We start from the raw sequence: 14,525 nt of genomic DNA, 5'->3' as shown, positions 1-14,525 counted from the left end.
TCGGTTGCTTCTCAGGGCACAAGCCTGGGTTGCAGGTCAGGTCCCTAGTAGGGGGCATGTGAGAAGCAACCACACATAGATGTTTCTTTCACTCCCTCTTCTCTCCGTACCTTCCCCTCTGTCTAAAAATAAAACAAATCCTATCTTTAAACAAAAAATATGGTTAGATAGGAAGAGTTCTTTTCCTCCTTTCAGCAGGACAAAATGAATCACATGTACCCTTCAGATTGGAGGAATGCAAGGAGTTTTTCTTCAGATAACTTCGTTGGGATGTCAAATGTTTGATGACCTACCACGTGTTTATTTTTCACGTGGATGTTTGAGTTTGGAGGGATGGGGTTTTTTGTTTGTTTTAGAGAACATTCACATTTGATGTATTTTCTTGATATGCTTCCCAGTTTCTACCATCTTATATTGGTATTTTGCCTATAAAATGAGTATCTCTTAATAATGACATTTAGTTGCTTATATAAACCTGAAGTGGAAATTGTTGCTTCCTTAGCCAGGTTTGACTTCATCAGGTTTTCAAATGTGCATTTTGTAAGAGACCTTATGTGGTTTTATTAGTGTACGTACCAGCACATTGGGCAGTTGTGTAAATACTGAAAACCTGTTTCAAATTTGCCTGAATAGTGTTTTTTCTCATAAAAGCAAAATGTTAAAACTCAGATCCTTTCTGTAAAGAAATATGGAAAACAAAAATTGAGACTTTTGTTTATGTTTATATTATATGGGATTTCTGTGTGTTGTTGCCCATAGAAGGGGGTTTTTTTCACGCATTTTTAAAGATAATCATAAGTCTTTAATTTTTACACACTCAGTTGCTTTTATTTGACCAGTTTTAAGTTTTGTAATGGTAATAGACTTCTTAAAGCTACTGTCATGCATCACTTAAAAACGGGGATACTTGCTGAGAAATTTATCCTTAAGTGATTCCATTGTATGAACATCATAAGAGTGCGCTTACCCAGGTTGTACAGTATACTATCGTCACATGTGCTGTATGTTGTTGCCCCTGTGGTACATAACTGTTTAAGGTTGCTTCATTAGAAACATTCAGCAAACATAAAAGCAGCTTTCTTTATGTCTGTGCTTCAGTATTTTTTGTTTAGCTGCAACTTTATACAGCCATGTTTATTACAAACTAAATAAAATTCTCTTCAAATGCAAGAGCTAAATAGGAAAACATGTTTTCTTTCTCAACTTTTTCAAAATGTTTTATGCCTTTCAAAAATTGGAAAAATAGAATAGCAAATACTCATTTTCTACCAGATTCACCTTTTTTTTTTTTTTTTTTAAGTTTGCCATATGTATTTTGTGTGTATACATGTTTCTTGTTCCTAGTTCAAAGTAAGTTGCGGACTATTTGCTCTAAATAAATTACTTCAATAATAGCAACATACAGACCATATTTAAATTTTTCTTGTCAGAAAAATGTCTTTTGTAGCTATTAGTGTGTAGTTTTGTTTTAATCTGGAGCCTGTTTGAGGTTTGTGTATTACATTGGTTGTTACATCCTTCATTCTCTTAATTCAGAGAAGTTGCCCTGATTAGCAAAAAGACCTGCTCATGAAAACTCTTGAATTTTGTTTCTTTGATCTTGTTGCTTAGGACCTCTTTGGTAATTGTTCTTGATGTCCTTCATCAGGTTATTTTTGATAAAATTGTGTTGTAATTTGAACATACTGTAGTAAAAATTTAAAGACATTATTAAGGAGTATCTTTTTTCCTTTTTTAAAAAAATATATTTTATTGATTATGCCATTACAATTGTTCTTTTTCCCCCCGTTCATTCCCCTCCACCCTGCACAACCCCTCCCCCACCATTCCTCCCCCCTTTAGTTATGACCACGTGTCTCAAGTTCTTTGGATTCTATATTTCCCCTGCTATTCTTACCCTCCCCTCCATCTATTTTCTATCTACTGTCTATGCTACTTATTTTCTGTACCTTCTCCCCCCTTCTCCTCCTCCCACTCCCCTGTTGCTAACCCTCCATGTGATTTTCATTTCTATGGTTCTGCTCCTGATCTAGCTGTCCTCTTAGTTTGCTTTTGTTTTAGGTGTGGTTGTTAATAACTGTGAGTTTGCTGTCCTTTCACTGTTCATCATTTTTATCTTCTTTTTCTTAGGTAAGTCCCTTTAACATTTCATATAATAAGGGCTTAGTGATGATGAACTCCTTGAATTTGACCTTATCTGAGAAGCACTTTATCTGCCTTTCCATTCTAAATGAAAGCTTTGCTGGATAGAACAATCTTGGATGTAGGTCTTTGGATTTCATGACTTGGAATACTTCTTTCCAGCCTCTTCTTGCCTGTAAGGTCTCTTTTGAGAAATCTGCTGACAGTCTGATGGGAACTCCTTTGTAGGTGACTGTCCCCTTATCTCTTGCTGCTTCTAGGATTCTCTCCTTCATTTTAATCTTGGCTAATGTAATGATGATGTGCCTTGGTATGTTCCTTCTTGGGTCCAACTTCTTTGGGACTCTCTGAGCTTCCTGGATTTCCTGGAAGTCTATTTCCTTTGCCAGATTGGGGAAGTTCTCCTTTGCTCTTTCTCTTCTCCTTCTGGTACCCCTATAATTTGGATGTTGGAGCATTTAAAGATGTCCTGGAGGTTCCTAAGCCTTTCCTCATTTTTTTGAATTCTTGTTTCTTCATATTTTTCTGTTTGGTCATTTTTTTTCTTCCTTCTGGTCCACTCCCTTGATATGAGTCCCAGTTTCCTTTCCATTACTATTGGTTTCCTGTGCATTTCCCTTCATTTCAATTAGTTTAGCCTTCATATGTTCCTCTAATTTGTGACTAAAATCAACCAGTTCTGTGAGCATCCTGATCATCAGTGTTTTGAACTGTGCATCTGTTAGGTTGGCTATTTCATGGTTGCTTAGAGTTATTGGCTCTGGGGCTTTGAGTTCTTCTTGAGCCATATTTTGCTCTGTTTGGGCCTGTTAGCTATGAGGAGCGGAGCCCTAGGTGTTCACCAGGGCAGGGCCACCCAGGTCGCTGGTTTGTGATGCTGCATGTGGGGGCAGGATCAAAAAGGGGCAATGGTGGTTTCCTCCACTGCTTCCCGCTGCTGGGGCCTGCACAGTCTGTCTTACTGCTCCTTTGCTGGTTTATCTGTGTGTGAATGTGTGACCGTGGTCAGCCTGCTTCCTTGCACCCTCACTGGGTCCACCAGTTGCTACCCCACTTCCAGGATCTGCCCATGGCTGCCTGCAGGCCTGGGTTGGGGGATCTTTCCTGCCGACCCTGCTCTGCTACTGGCTCCGCCCCTCTTACCTGTCTGGCTGAAGAGTTCATTGTTGTCAGACTTCCTTATAGTTCATTTTTCTGTGTTTTGGCTGCATTTTTTGTTACTAAAACTTTGTTGTCTTTAAACTTGGTTGTGGGAGAAGGTATAGTGTTTTCACCTACGCCTCCATCTTGGCGGGAGTTATTATTAAGGAGTGTTTTAAAGGTTTGTTTTTATATATGTAGTTAATAGGTTACTAATCAGGATACAAGTCTTGGCCAGATGTCAAAATCATAGTCTTTAAATAATAACTTTTAAGTGGACTTTTTGGTGTCTCAAAAACTTGTTTTTTGCTATTGAGGATTTGCATTTTATATAAAACCTGTAATGTAGCATGTCCAAATGTATAAGAGACCCTCCCCCCCAAAAAAATAGTGTACCTCAGTCCACCAATCACTACCTGGGAACCATATATGTATGGACTGCTTACCTGAAGTGCTTTCAAACTCAAATTTAGAACATCGATAGAACTACATTTTTACCTTTTTTAGTGAAAACGATGTGGACAATTTTGTGTTTTTAATAGTGATAAGGCAAAAAGAATTCTAAATTTTTTTTTAATTACGTAATTTTCTGACATAGGTGAATACTTACAACAAAAGCCATTCTGCTCCTCTGCTTTTGTCTTTGTAAGCTGTACTTACAGTGGATATAATTTTGTATTAAAATTAAAGGGGTTTTTTTTAGGTCAACAAGGGCAGACACAGGATTATTCAAAGGCTTGGGAGGAATATTACAAGAAGCAAGGTATTGTCTTTATTAGAAATGAGATTCTTTGGGGCTTTTAATTATGGTTACAGCAACAAAGTATTATGTTTTCTCAAAGGTCAAGCAGTTCCTGCTCCTACTGGTGCTCCACCAGGCGGTCAGCCAGATTATAGTGCAGCCTGGGCTGAGTACTATAGACAGCAAGCAGCCTACTATGCCCAGACGAGTCCCCAGGGAATGCCACAGCATCCTCCAGCACCTCAGGTATAATAAATTTGCTGATATGTTAAAAACTCCAGTCATGTTTTCTGCATGTTTGTTTTGTCTGTTTGGGATTATGTTTGCCTTTTTAATTTTTATGTGGCAAAGTATAACTAAATGAAAGACTGTTGTGTACTGTTTGGGTTTTTGTTTTGTTTTTTTTTTTAATAATGCTATCTGGCATCTGAGTGCTGAATATTTCTATAATGTCTTTCATTTTAAAAATGAATTTTTTTCCCCCAGGGATTTGCAAATCATGCAAGAAGCCACCACCATTTATATTAACCAGTTTTTCTTTCTTAAAGGATTCACTCCTGAGTTAGCTCCATTTAAAGGATTTTCTTTAACTTTTTGTGTATTTCTTATGTATCTCTTCTGCACAGGGCCAATAATAAGAAGTGGACAATACAGTATTTGCTTCATTGTGTGGGGGAAAAATACCTTTGTTAAATATATGGATGCAGACGACTTGATGAAGATCTTAATTTTGTTTTTGGTTTAAAATAGTGGTTTTTTTTCTTTTTTTTTTTTTTTTTTTTGAAAATGTACAAAAATATCTATCACTACTGATAGGAGGTTAATATTTCTGTGTAGAAATGAAAATTGGTTTGTTTTTAGTATTTAGTGTAGATGTACACATTCCAGCAAATGTATTTGCAACTATTATGTGGTCAATGCTTTGTGATATAAATGTACTTTTTCAATGTATACTTTCACTTTTAAAATGCCTGTTTTGTGCTTTACAATAAATGATATGAAACCTCCTGTGTCGGTAAGTTGGATATGTGGGTATTTAAAGGATTCATAATTTCTTAGCAATGATAAGATACATATACACAAATATATAAGCTTTCCCCATGAACTATTAATTGAATTTTTAAACACTGGCATGTTTTTTTCCCCCTTGCAGTATAGAAATAGATTGGAGACTCTTTTCCATTTATTATATTTGGCTGTTTCAGCACAAGTAATCCTGATATCTTCATTTTTTTCCTTGTGTTTGATTAAAAGCTGCATGTGTGTACGATGATCTTTTGGCATACTTCCATTGCATTAACAGTGAAATTTCCTTTTATACATGACCACTGTTTCAGACCTGTACAGCTGCTATAACAGTTAACCTTTCTGTTCTTAATTTGATAATTACTTGACTTCCAAGACTGTTTCAGCATAACTAATTTTAAACAGTTTTCAGATAGTGAATATGAGTAGTTTAATAAGAATAGTTTTTTCATGTAAAGCAACTCTTTCAATGTATTACGATATTAGTGTGTTTCTTCCTAAATTTAGGGTAGAAAAGTGAACAGTATACAAAAATTATAATAGCTACAATGCATCTGCCATCAAAGTATTATTGGCGTACGGAAATGTTTGAGCTTTTTTCTTTTCTTTATTTTTCTTTTTGCAGTATAGATAAGCTTTGTTTTGTAAATGCACAAGTCCAGTCATTGAATCAACTTAATTTTTTTATGTATTTGAAATCATTTTATTACTCTAACACTCATGCTGAAGTTCTGATATTTTGTTGAAATCCATTGTTTTACTCTGCATATTTGTTGGCTCTTTGCATATTAATATATTAGACTACATGCAAATACAGTCTGTCTTGCCATTGTCTGTTGAAGTGCAGGTTTGATCCAGCCAGTATAGAACTAGCTCTGTAGGGGTGAGGAGGACTGTGCTGTGTATCATCCTTGATTGTGTTCCTTCAAGGAGCATTGCACTGTAAGTACATCAGAATGACAAATTGATGAACTGCAACAGTATCTTTTTGTCAATGTTCCACATAATGTAAATGCCATACTTTGTGTGAATATTATGTTGGAATACAGTGCTGATATCTTGGAAAACCATAATGCTTCTTAATTTAACAAAGAATAATACATAGGTCTGTATTTTTTTTTTAAAGTGAGCTTAATGGGTAAGTATTTTTATATGCTTTAGCTATAGCTAAAGAAAATTGATTTTAAAAAAGTTGAATAATATTACTCATTGGTGCTCCTTAAATATATTGTTTTTCAGTGTAAGATGCATATTTTATATATTAATAATGAAAGTTGAAATGTATCAGACAGAAGTGGTTTTCAGTTTGCAATTATATAAAGCAATGTAGCAGTTATAACACCATTTCATAAATATATATTAGTTCTTTCATTGGTGGGGAGCACCGTTTGTTGTTTTGAATATACTATAAAGGAAGATGTGCAAGATTAATGCTGAGATTACCTAGAGTAGAAAATTAGCAGTACAGTTCATTGTGGATATTTTGAAATGTTTTTGATTGTTTTATAGAACTTAGAGTGACTTCCCTTACCCTTATGTAGATATGGATATGTAGTTCTAGTTTGAAGCTTAATAGTTAAGGAGTTATCTGTTATTTGTAAGAGTAGGGTATTGACATGAATGATTTCAGTATTTTGCATGATACTGTTATAGATGACCTTTTAGGAAAGTGGTACGTTTATTAATTAAACTGAAGAAATAGTTCAGTTGGATTCAGTATCATAACTCACAAATTGGAGGCTGTTGATTTTGATTCATTTAAGGTTTAAAATCTTTATTAATTGCAAACAGTGCAATTATTTATGCTTCACAGTGCCTTCCCAGACCTTCCACCTTAGGTTCTGCTGCAAAAAGCAACAGGTAAGCACAACCTAAGGACATATATAAATAAATATTTCAGTACATTAATGTTGTCCCTGTGAGGTTTTTGTGGTTGTGTATTCAAAGGCAATCTGCTACTGCTTCCCCAAAATGTATTTTGTTATTCATGCTACTATTTCAGTGGAAAGTCTGTAAGTTGTTCAAACAACTGTTTACATTTCTGGGTAATGTTTTTTTTATTATTTTAATCTTTTTATTAAAATGAAAGGAATGATGAGTAGATTGCTGCTGTAATTGAATTACATCCAAACTTTTTGTAATCTTTTTTCAAATATAGTAGAATTGTTAAAATTGAGAAAGGACAATTACATAGATGTTAAGATTTAGGAAGTCACTTGGTCAGAAACTTCAACAGCCTTCACAGTCTAAGATTGACAAGACATTTTCTTCTCCCTCCAAAGCCAATGGAGTCTGTTTTTTTCTTACTCTTGAACTATAGCAGTTCATTCAGTAAGGACATTATGGGTGAGAGTTTTATTGTGACTCCTTTTTAGACAATTTGGGTTTTATAACTTTTATATACACTGAAAAGAAAAATTATAAAGAATACTGGCAGTATGTTTTGATAAAAGGCATGTGCATCAGTGAAATGTTAACTGTATAGCAAATAACCTTTCATAATCTGTATAGCAACCAATATTTTTCTGATTTATAATACTTTAATAACTGACGCTGAATTAATTTTTTTTATTTTTATTTTTTGCCAGTTTAAAATGTTTGTGTGTTCTTATAGATGATTTTAACTGGTACATATTTTGAGTTAAGATGAATGTTTTAATTTTAAAGCAGCATCATATCAGTTTTGTTTACTCAGTTTCTAAAATGTGCTGATCCTTTTAAAACTCCTGCTTATCTCTACAACAAAGAAAAATATTCAAAAATACTGCCTTCATTTTCACACACAGTGCTGAAGATGCTGCAAGCACCAAATCATAGCTCATAAAATCAGGTCCTGAGATAGTTACCCATAAAGAGGAGAATCCTTTGAGTGTATGCCATTGGTGAGCCGATGAGCATGGACCATAGAAGGGCTCAATGTAGAAGGTAAAATTGGCGAATCATAATTGAGAAATATGAAATGTATTCCCATACATAATATGATATAGGGTGTGATGTACCTGCTTTTGATCACTTCATTTTAAAGTGCTATTCACTTGCTCTTAAATGTTCCATGAACTGTTAAATTTCATAAGTTATGTAGTTATTGCACCACATTTGTGTGTGTGTTTTGATAGTCAATGATAGGTATGTTAAGATTGATAATATAGAGGAGCTCTTTGAACTTTTAAGAGCTTGTCAAGTTGGGGTTAGCTGTAGTTTGCATTTTTACAAAAGAATAGAATATATAGATGAATGCTAATAGATATTGGGGCATTGTTTCTGTCTTACAAGAATCTTTTATCATTACCATAAGCCTTCACTGATAATGCAAGCATTTTTTTTAATGGCGCTAATCTTAACCTTAAAATAAATGGAAAGCAGAAAAGGTGAGCTGGTTGGTTTGAATGCAGTGGATGTTAGGAGTGGTAGAAACAATGTTTAGAATGGAATTGAACTGATTTATTTTATTTAGCACTTAAAAACTTGACAATTTTTTATTTTTGTTTAAGATACCTTAGTGTGGTGGTGCTTAGAATTCTTATGTTTTGATGTTGCTTTTAGAAATGAGAAGTGTGCTTTTAGTTTTAATTAATGAAAATGTTTTTAATACTAAAACTAGTTATTTAATATTAGTTGTTTATAAACATTGTAAAATACATCCTTAGACAAATACCTTGGTAGTTAATTCATGTGGATGGGTTTGGATAGGAGTAGCAGAGTTCCTTAAGAGGGAAATAGGAATATAGGTATACGGATGACATTTCATTTGTGTGAATATTCTGCCAGAAGAATCAGTTCTATCTGCAAAATTAGCTATATCTAGAATAGGGGTATAGAAATTGCTAATCAGTGAGGATGTATTTTTAATTTCTGAAAATTCTGCCTCATTTCAAAATGTTTTTTAACAATACGTACTTAATTTTGACTCTGAAAATAATCTTATTTTTTGTTTAGACATTTGAGTTTTATTGCCACAGTATAAACTTCTGAGGATTTTTTAATTGGTGCTTCTAGGAAGCAAATAAATCCCAGGGTTTTATTTTCTTCATTGATGCCCCTATAGAAACTCTTAAATGTATTTGCGCATATATATTTTTTTTCTTATGCATGCTCAATGCATTTTCGTCCTGAGAAAAGTGTTCTCTACAGAAACTACCCGTGTGTAAAAAGAAGATTGGCTTAAAATGGCTACTGTGATGGGAACAGTGTCTTAGGGAGATGCAGCTTGGACTTGAGGTAAATTGAATACTTTACAAACTGTGGTTTAGAGTTTGCTTTAATGACATTGTATGTAAAAGGACACATGATTGCTGTAATTTTGTATTATGGTTTACTCAATAAAAAAATAAATGTACATTGGTTAATATTATAGGGAGTGTTTTGTCTTTTTTTTTCTAAAATACTGAGACTTTTTTAAATATAGAAGTTACTTTATTATGGGTTTACATTGTAAAATAAAATTGTCTTCCAGAAAATTAAAATACAAAACAACCCGATAATAGAACATGGTAGCTAATTATTTACAAACTCATGTAAAGGCCAGCATTAAAGATTGTGCCCCCCCCCCTTAATCTAATCCTCTTAGATCTTGAAACCTTCAGTTACATTGAAATTCTTTTCTCCTGTATGGCTAATAACAAAACTTTCTCATTGAAATACAACTGTTCAGGCATGATAAATTTGTGTTATAAGCTTGACTATATGTTATATACATTTGAAAAGTACTTTTAACATTTTCAACACTCAGAAAGAACTGTATTGGCAGTGGTTTTCATCCAATTTTCTCTGGCATTTGTTTCTTAAAAATCTTTTAATTTTCGTTTTTCTCTGTGAATGATGTACCCTATCCCCCTCATACATCTTCAAAAAGACTCTGAAACTACAACAACCAAAATAATGAGAAAACTCCTGTATTGATAGGTTCCATTTCATTGCCTCAGCTATTTCAGACTAATTTTAGGTGCAGATAGCTCATAAATGGCATTCTTTCATGCAAAATACTGTGTTAGGATATTTTTTAAGTATATTGCTGTGGACTTAACGGGAAATGCACAGCTTTTAAAATAGGTTCTGATACAATATTTGAGGACAATTCCCACTTTCCTGGTTAAATACACATTAACTTCTGCATAATATGATGAGTCTGGTGCTCATTTGGAAAGGAAAAAGTAATCTTTAGATGAGCTTGTGTTTTGAAGATGGTTATGAAAAGGAGTAAGTCAACTGGTTTCCTTTTTTGGCCCCGCCACGTGAAAAAGATGGATGTAGTAACAAAGTCGGAGACACAGACAGAGGTCCAGTCAGAGGAGAGGGAAAGGAAGCTAGTAGTCGTCAGCTAAAAAAGAAGAAAAGGAATTCTTTTTAAAGAAAAGATTTAAATAGAATATATGTATTAGATTTAAAAAGTGATTAATTCTTACTTTCAATTGTAAGAATACAGGTACTAGCTGCAGAGCCTTTATTGTTGACTGCTTTACACATATACTCTCCTTCATCTTCTGGGAAAGTTTCTGGTAAATAGAGGCAGTACGTTTCTCCTCTTTCAATATATTGATAGTCTTCTCCATCCTGCAGCATTTCTCCTTCAAACCACCATGTAATTTCTGGTTTGGGTTCTCCTGTTACTTTAACCGTAAATCTAACAGGCTCACTATCTACAACCGATGTGTTTTTTAATGGCTTCTTGAACCACGGAGCTCCTGATCTGGTTTGCTCTTCATCTTCATTAGTGGAGCCATTCATGATACTGCCCTCATCTTCCTCTTCCTCTTCTCTTTTCTGTATTAAAATAAATGCATTCAAGTTACCATATATAACGTAGCAGCTCAGGACAGTGGTTTAGTGACAATCTTGAAGGTAAATGTGTTCCTTTTCCCCCCAGAGTAAAGAACATGTAAGTATGAGTGTGACCCACTTCACATCAGGGTATGTTCTGAGAAATGCATGATTAAGTGATTTGGTCATTGTGTAAATATCTTAGAGTTCACTTACACACACCTAGATGGTACAGCCGTTGCTTCTAAGCTACCAACTTGTATAGCATGTTACTATAAATACTGTAGGCGGTTGTAACTGGTATTTGACTATCTAAACATAGGAACGGTACGGTAAAAATACAGTATGAAATGTTTATACAAAAAGTTTCAGTGACTTATTAAAATGGGGTTTTTTTGTTGTTTTTAGAGAGGCGGGGAAGGGAAGGAGAAAGGGAAAGAAACATCAATTACTGCATGGTTGCCTCTTGCACGCCCCCCCACTGGGGACCTGATGACCTGCAACCCAGACATGTGCTCCAACCTGGAATTGAACTAGGGGGCCCATAGTTGCAGGCCTGCCTCAATCCATTGAGCTACACCAACCAGGGTGAAAAATGGGTTGTTTTTACCCTTCACATGAGAGTATGGTTTTTAAGAGCATTTTTGAAAAAGTATATGTTTGCCTTGTACCTTCTGTAGTGCTGCATCAATTTCCTTTTGTTCAAACTGCATACGTAGTAACTTTTGTTCTTCAATTCTTCTTTGTTCTTCTTCCTCTCTTGCCTTAGCCATTTGTTCAAATCTAGCTTTCATATTCACTTTATGAGTAAATGGAGCCTCACTCCTTTTTGCAGGCCTGACGTCAACATCTTCTTCCTTTGCAAAAGTGGGCCAAGAAAAAGAAACACTTGTTTTCCCCGAGCCACCAAGAACTGAAGTGTTAAGAGTTGTGAAGTTGTCTTTTATAGGCACAAAATAATTTATGTTGTATGCACATTTGTGCCACACTACAGACAGATTTTTACTATCCCTAAGTTTCGGAAAGATGAATGTTTTATTTGTGAAACATTCTCTTTAACTATTAGAATCCTTTTCTCCCAATGTAAAGATCATACAGTATTAGTGGAGTCCCATTGTCTTCATTTGCCCAGGCATCAGTACTTAACAGAAAAGGTTGGGGATACTATATACTGTTAACAGTACTCCCTTGTGATTTTCTTTTCCTGTTTTTAAGGTTTTGTTTATTCTTAGGGCAAGGGAGAAAAACATCAATGTGCAGTTGCCTCTGTGCCTGCCGGGCGACCTGGCCCACAACCTAGGCATGTGCCCTGGACTGGAAATTAAATTAGCAACCCTTTGGTTTGCACACCAATGCTCAATCCACTGAACCAACCAACCAGGACCCACTTACGATTTTCTTCATCGCCTTATTTAGTTAATAATTGTGCCTTTCAGATGAATTCCATCTAATTTATTGACGATTAAAAGGCATAGAAGAGTGCAGATAGAACAAATGTGAGGGTAATTTGAGAGGCAATGATGAACTTCAGGAAATCACAGATGAGTGGTTTTGAGTCATCTATTTAGGGGTAAGAGTTGGGAACTGGAAGTAAAATTGAGAGTAAGGAAAGAGCAGGGTTCAACTATCAAATAGTGTTAGTCTAAAAATTTAGTGAGATTACTGATGGCTTTAGTGTTTTTGTAGAGTAGGCTACTGTAGATAATTCATGGTTTCTAAAGTACATTAGTCATACTTGACAGTTTCAAAACTACAGGCTTTTCTGTGGGTCTATCTGGAGATACCATTCTATACTACAAAATGAGGGATTGCTTCAGGGCACCACCTCCAACTAAATTTTGAAACAAGCTGTAAAGCAGTTGTCTACAATAAAAATATTCATGTTTTACATCAGTTTGGGGTACTGCACCTCCATTCCAACGCATGTAGAAGGAATTAGAAGTTGGATAGTTCTATAATCCAACACAACCAGGTTCCCAGTGGGTAAACCTTATGTGTGCCATAAATAGCCTTAAAAAATACATGTTAATGATAAGAATTCCTCTTATGCTAATTGGGGGGGTGGTTATGAACAGTTTCCGTCTAAATGTAATTGCTGCCAGTCCCTGAAAAGCCAGGTTAAGATTTTTCACAGGAAATGAATCTCCTTAAGATCATAGTAAAAATAACTTGTTCCCTAGGTGCGTTCTTAATAGGGCATTGATAACCCCAGCACATGAATATTAAAGACAGTAAGTACCAAGTGAGTGGTACAGGTTAAGGGCTACGAGGAGCTGAAGGGATTCTTTGATTAGGGAAGGTAACATGAATGAGTCCTTGAAAGATGTCTGGAATATAAACAAGGCACATTTTCTAACATGGTTAGATGGGATGAGTGAGGTTCCTGTTCTAGAAGTTGATTGCACTGCAGGTCAAAACTGCCAACACAAGTTTTTAAAGCATATCTCAATGACCCTTAATCTAGAGGAATATGATCAGAGGAATGCCAACATCCATCACAAGAAACACTGTTCAGGACATCCTGAACAGTTTATATAAATCAACCATGTCCTATTCTCATATCCTTTTACACAAGCGGCGGCCAAATAATAGCAATAAAACAAGTCACTACCTCATTTCTTTTATTCCTATCTTCCATATATTATAGGGCTAAGTATTACTGCTCTGAGATTTCACTACCTTTAACCAAAAAGCGGGGGAGGCGATGGAATCAAGTGCATGCTTGTGGAACTTCGCTTTACCTACTATAACACATCTTTCTAAGGAATCACCAGATCTTGTGGCCAAATATCCATTAAAATGTCCATATTCTCCAGAGTTTTATTCATCTTCAAACTATTAACTCTGAAGATGGCTTTATCTACTTCTATACTTTTCAAACACCATCCATAGAAGTTAAAATCCACAGGTCCTGCCTCTCACCTGACCTCAATACCTTGTTTTTAATGCATGAATCTAAAACCATCTTCAGATTTAGCATGGTCTATCTATAAAGATGTCAACTTGATAGTACTCCATGTTTTTTAAATCCCTTCCATGCACCCCAATAAAACAGTTCCTTAACATGGCATCTACAATGTGGTCAACTCACCTGTACTTGCATATTCATTTGCTGTTTTTGCCCTCTGCTTGTCTCAATTATAAAGAAGAGCTAAGAGTTGAGAATCTGAACATAATTTCTTTTATTCACAATTTCCTCTGAAGGCTCTCCCAACTTCCCAAACCTGTTTTACTAGTTAAATAGTTGATGGAAATGCATTTTTAGAATATTGGTTAAATGCTGTTAAATATTCAAACATGGCAATTCTGGCAGAAAAATGTTTCCAGACCTTATTTAAAACAATATTCATAACCATGGAATTAGTCCTCAAACTGGAAGGGACATTATAGGTCATTCAGTGATTGCCTCATTTTACGTTTGGAGGTACTTTAAATTTGTGTTAACTGAATTTTGGTTTAGGCTCTGCCACTGAATTATAGGGTTTATTGGCCTCAAAGTGTGAATAATATCTGGAGGGTTAACACAAATATACACTGGTTCTACTGATTCAAACGAAAACTTGTAACTTTTTTCAAATAAGCTTTTATTTACTTTTATTTTTAAGATCTTATTATTTTTTAGAGAGAAGGGAGGGGAGACAGAGGGAGAGAAACATCAATGTGTGGTTGCCTCTCATGTGCTCCTCCACCGGGGACCTGGCCCACAACCCAGGCATGT

At 35.2% G+C, this 14,525-nt stretch overlaps 2 protein-coding genes across 29 annotated transcripts in view; one reads left to right on the top strand and one right to left on the bottom strand.

Annotated features, from left to right (window-relative positions):
- FUBP1 (far upstream element binding protein 1) overlaps positions 1–9,401 on the top strand; it is a 36,725-nt gene extending 27,324 nt beyond the window's left edge. For 7 of the 20 annotated variants that reach the window (XM_037148113.2, XM_037148110.2, XM_037148109.2 and 4 more), the window contains 3 exons: positions 3,986–4,045; positions 4,125–4,270; positions 4,651–9,401. In XM_037148113.2, the coding sequence (XP_037004008.2) occupies positions 3,986–4,045; positions 4,125–4,270; positions 4,651–4,659 (215 nt within the window). In that variant the 3' untranslated portion in view covers positions 4,660–9,401. The remainder of the gene's footprint in view (positions 1–3,985; positions 4,046–4,124; positions 4,271–4,650) is intronic. The other 13 variants (XM_037148117.2, XM_037148115.2, XM_037148116.2 and 10 more) reach the window with 7 other exon arrangements.
- Positions 9,402–9,460: 59 nt separating this feature from the next.
- NEXN (nexilin F-actin binding protein) overlaps positions 9,461–14,525 on the bottom strand; it is a 42,819-nt gene continuing 37,754 nt past the window's right edge. For 7 of the 9 annotated variants that reach the window (XM_037148157.2, XM_037148160.2, XM_037148158.2 and 4 more), the window contains 3 exons: positions 11,479–11,664; positions 10,453–10,810; positions 9,461–10,367 (listed from right to left, as the gene is read on the bottom strand). In XM_037148157.2, the coding sequence (XP_037004052.2) occupies positions 10,354–10,367; positions 10,453–10,810; positions 11,479–11,664 (558 nt within the window). In that variant the 3' untranslated portion in view covers positions 9,461–10,353. Of the gene's footprint in view, positions 10,368–10,441; positions 10,811–11,478; positions 11,665–14,525 lie in introns of those variants that run through there. The other 2 variants (XM_037148159.2, XM_037148162.2) reach the window with 1 other exon arrangement.

Source organism: Artibeus jamaicensis, unplaced genomic scaffold (genome assembly GCF_021234435.1).
Source record: "Artibeus jamaicensis isolate MK-2021 breed Jamaican fruit bat unplaced genomic scaffold, CSHL_Jam_final scaffold_1019, whole genome shotgun sequence".
Classification (NCBI taxonomy): domain Eukaryota; kingdom Metazoa; phylum Chordata; class Mammalia; order Chiroptera; family Phyllostomidae; genus Artibeus; species Artibeus jamaicensis.
Note: the sequence above shows the minus strand (reverse complement) of the source record. Positions and strands in the feature narration are given on the sequence as shown.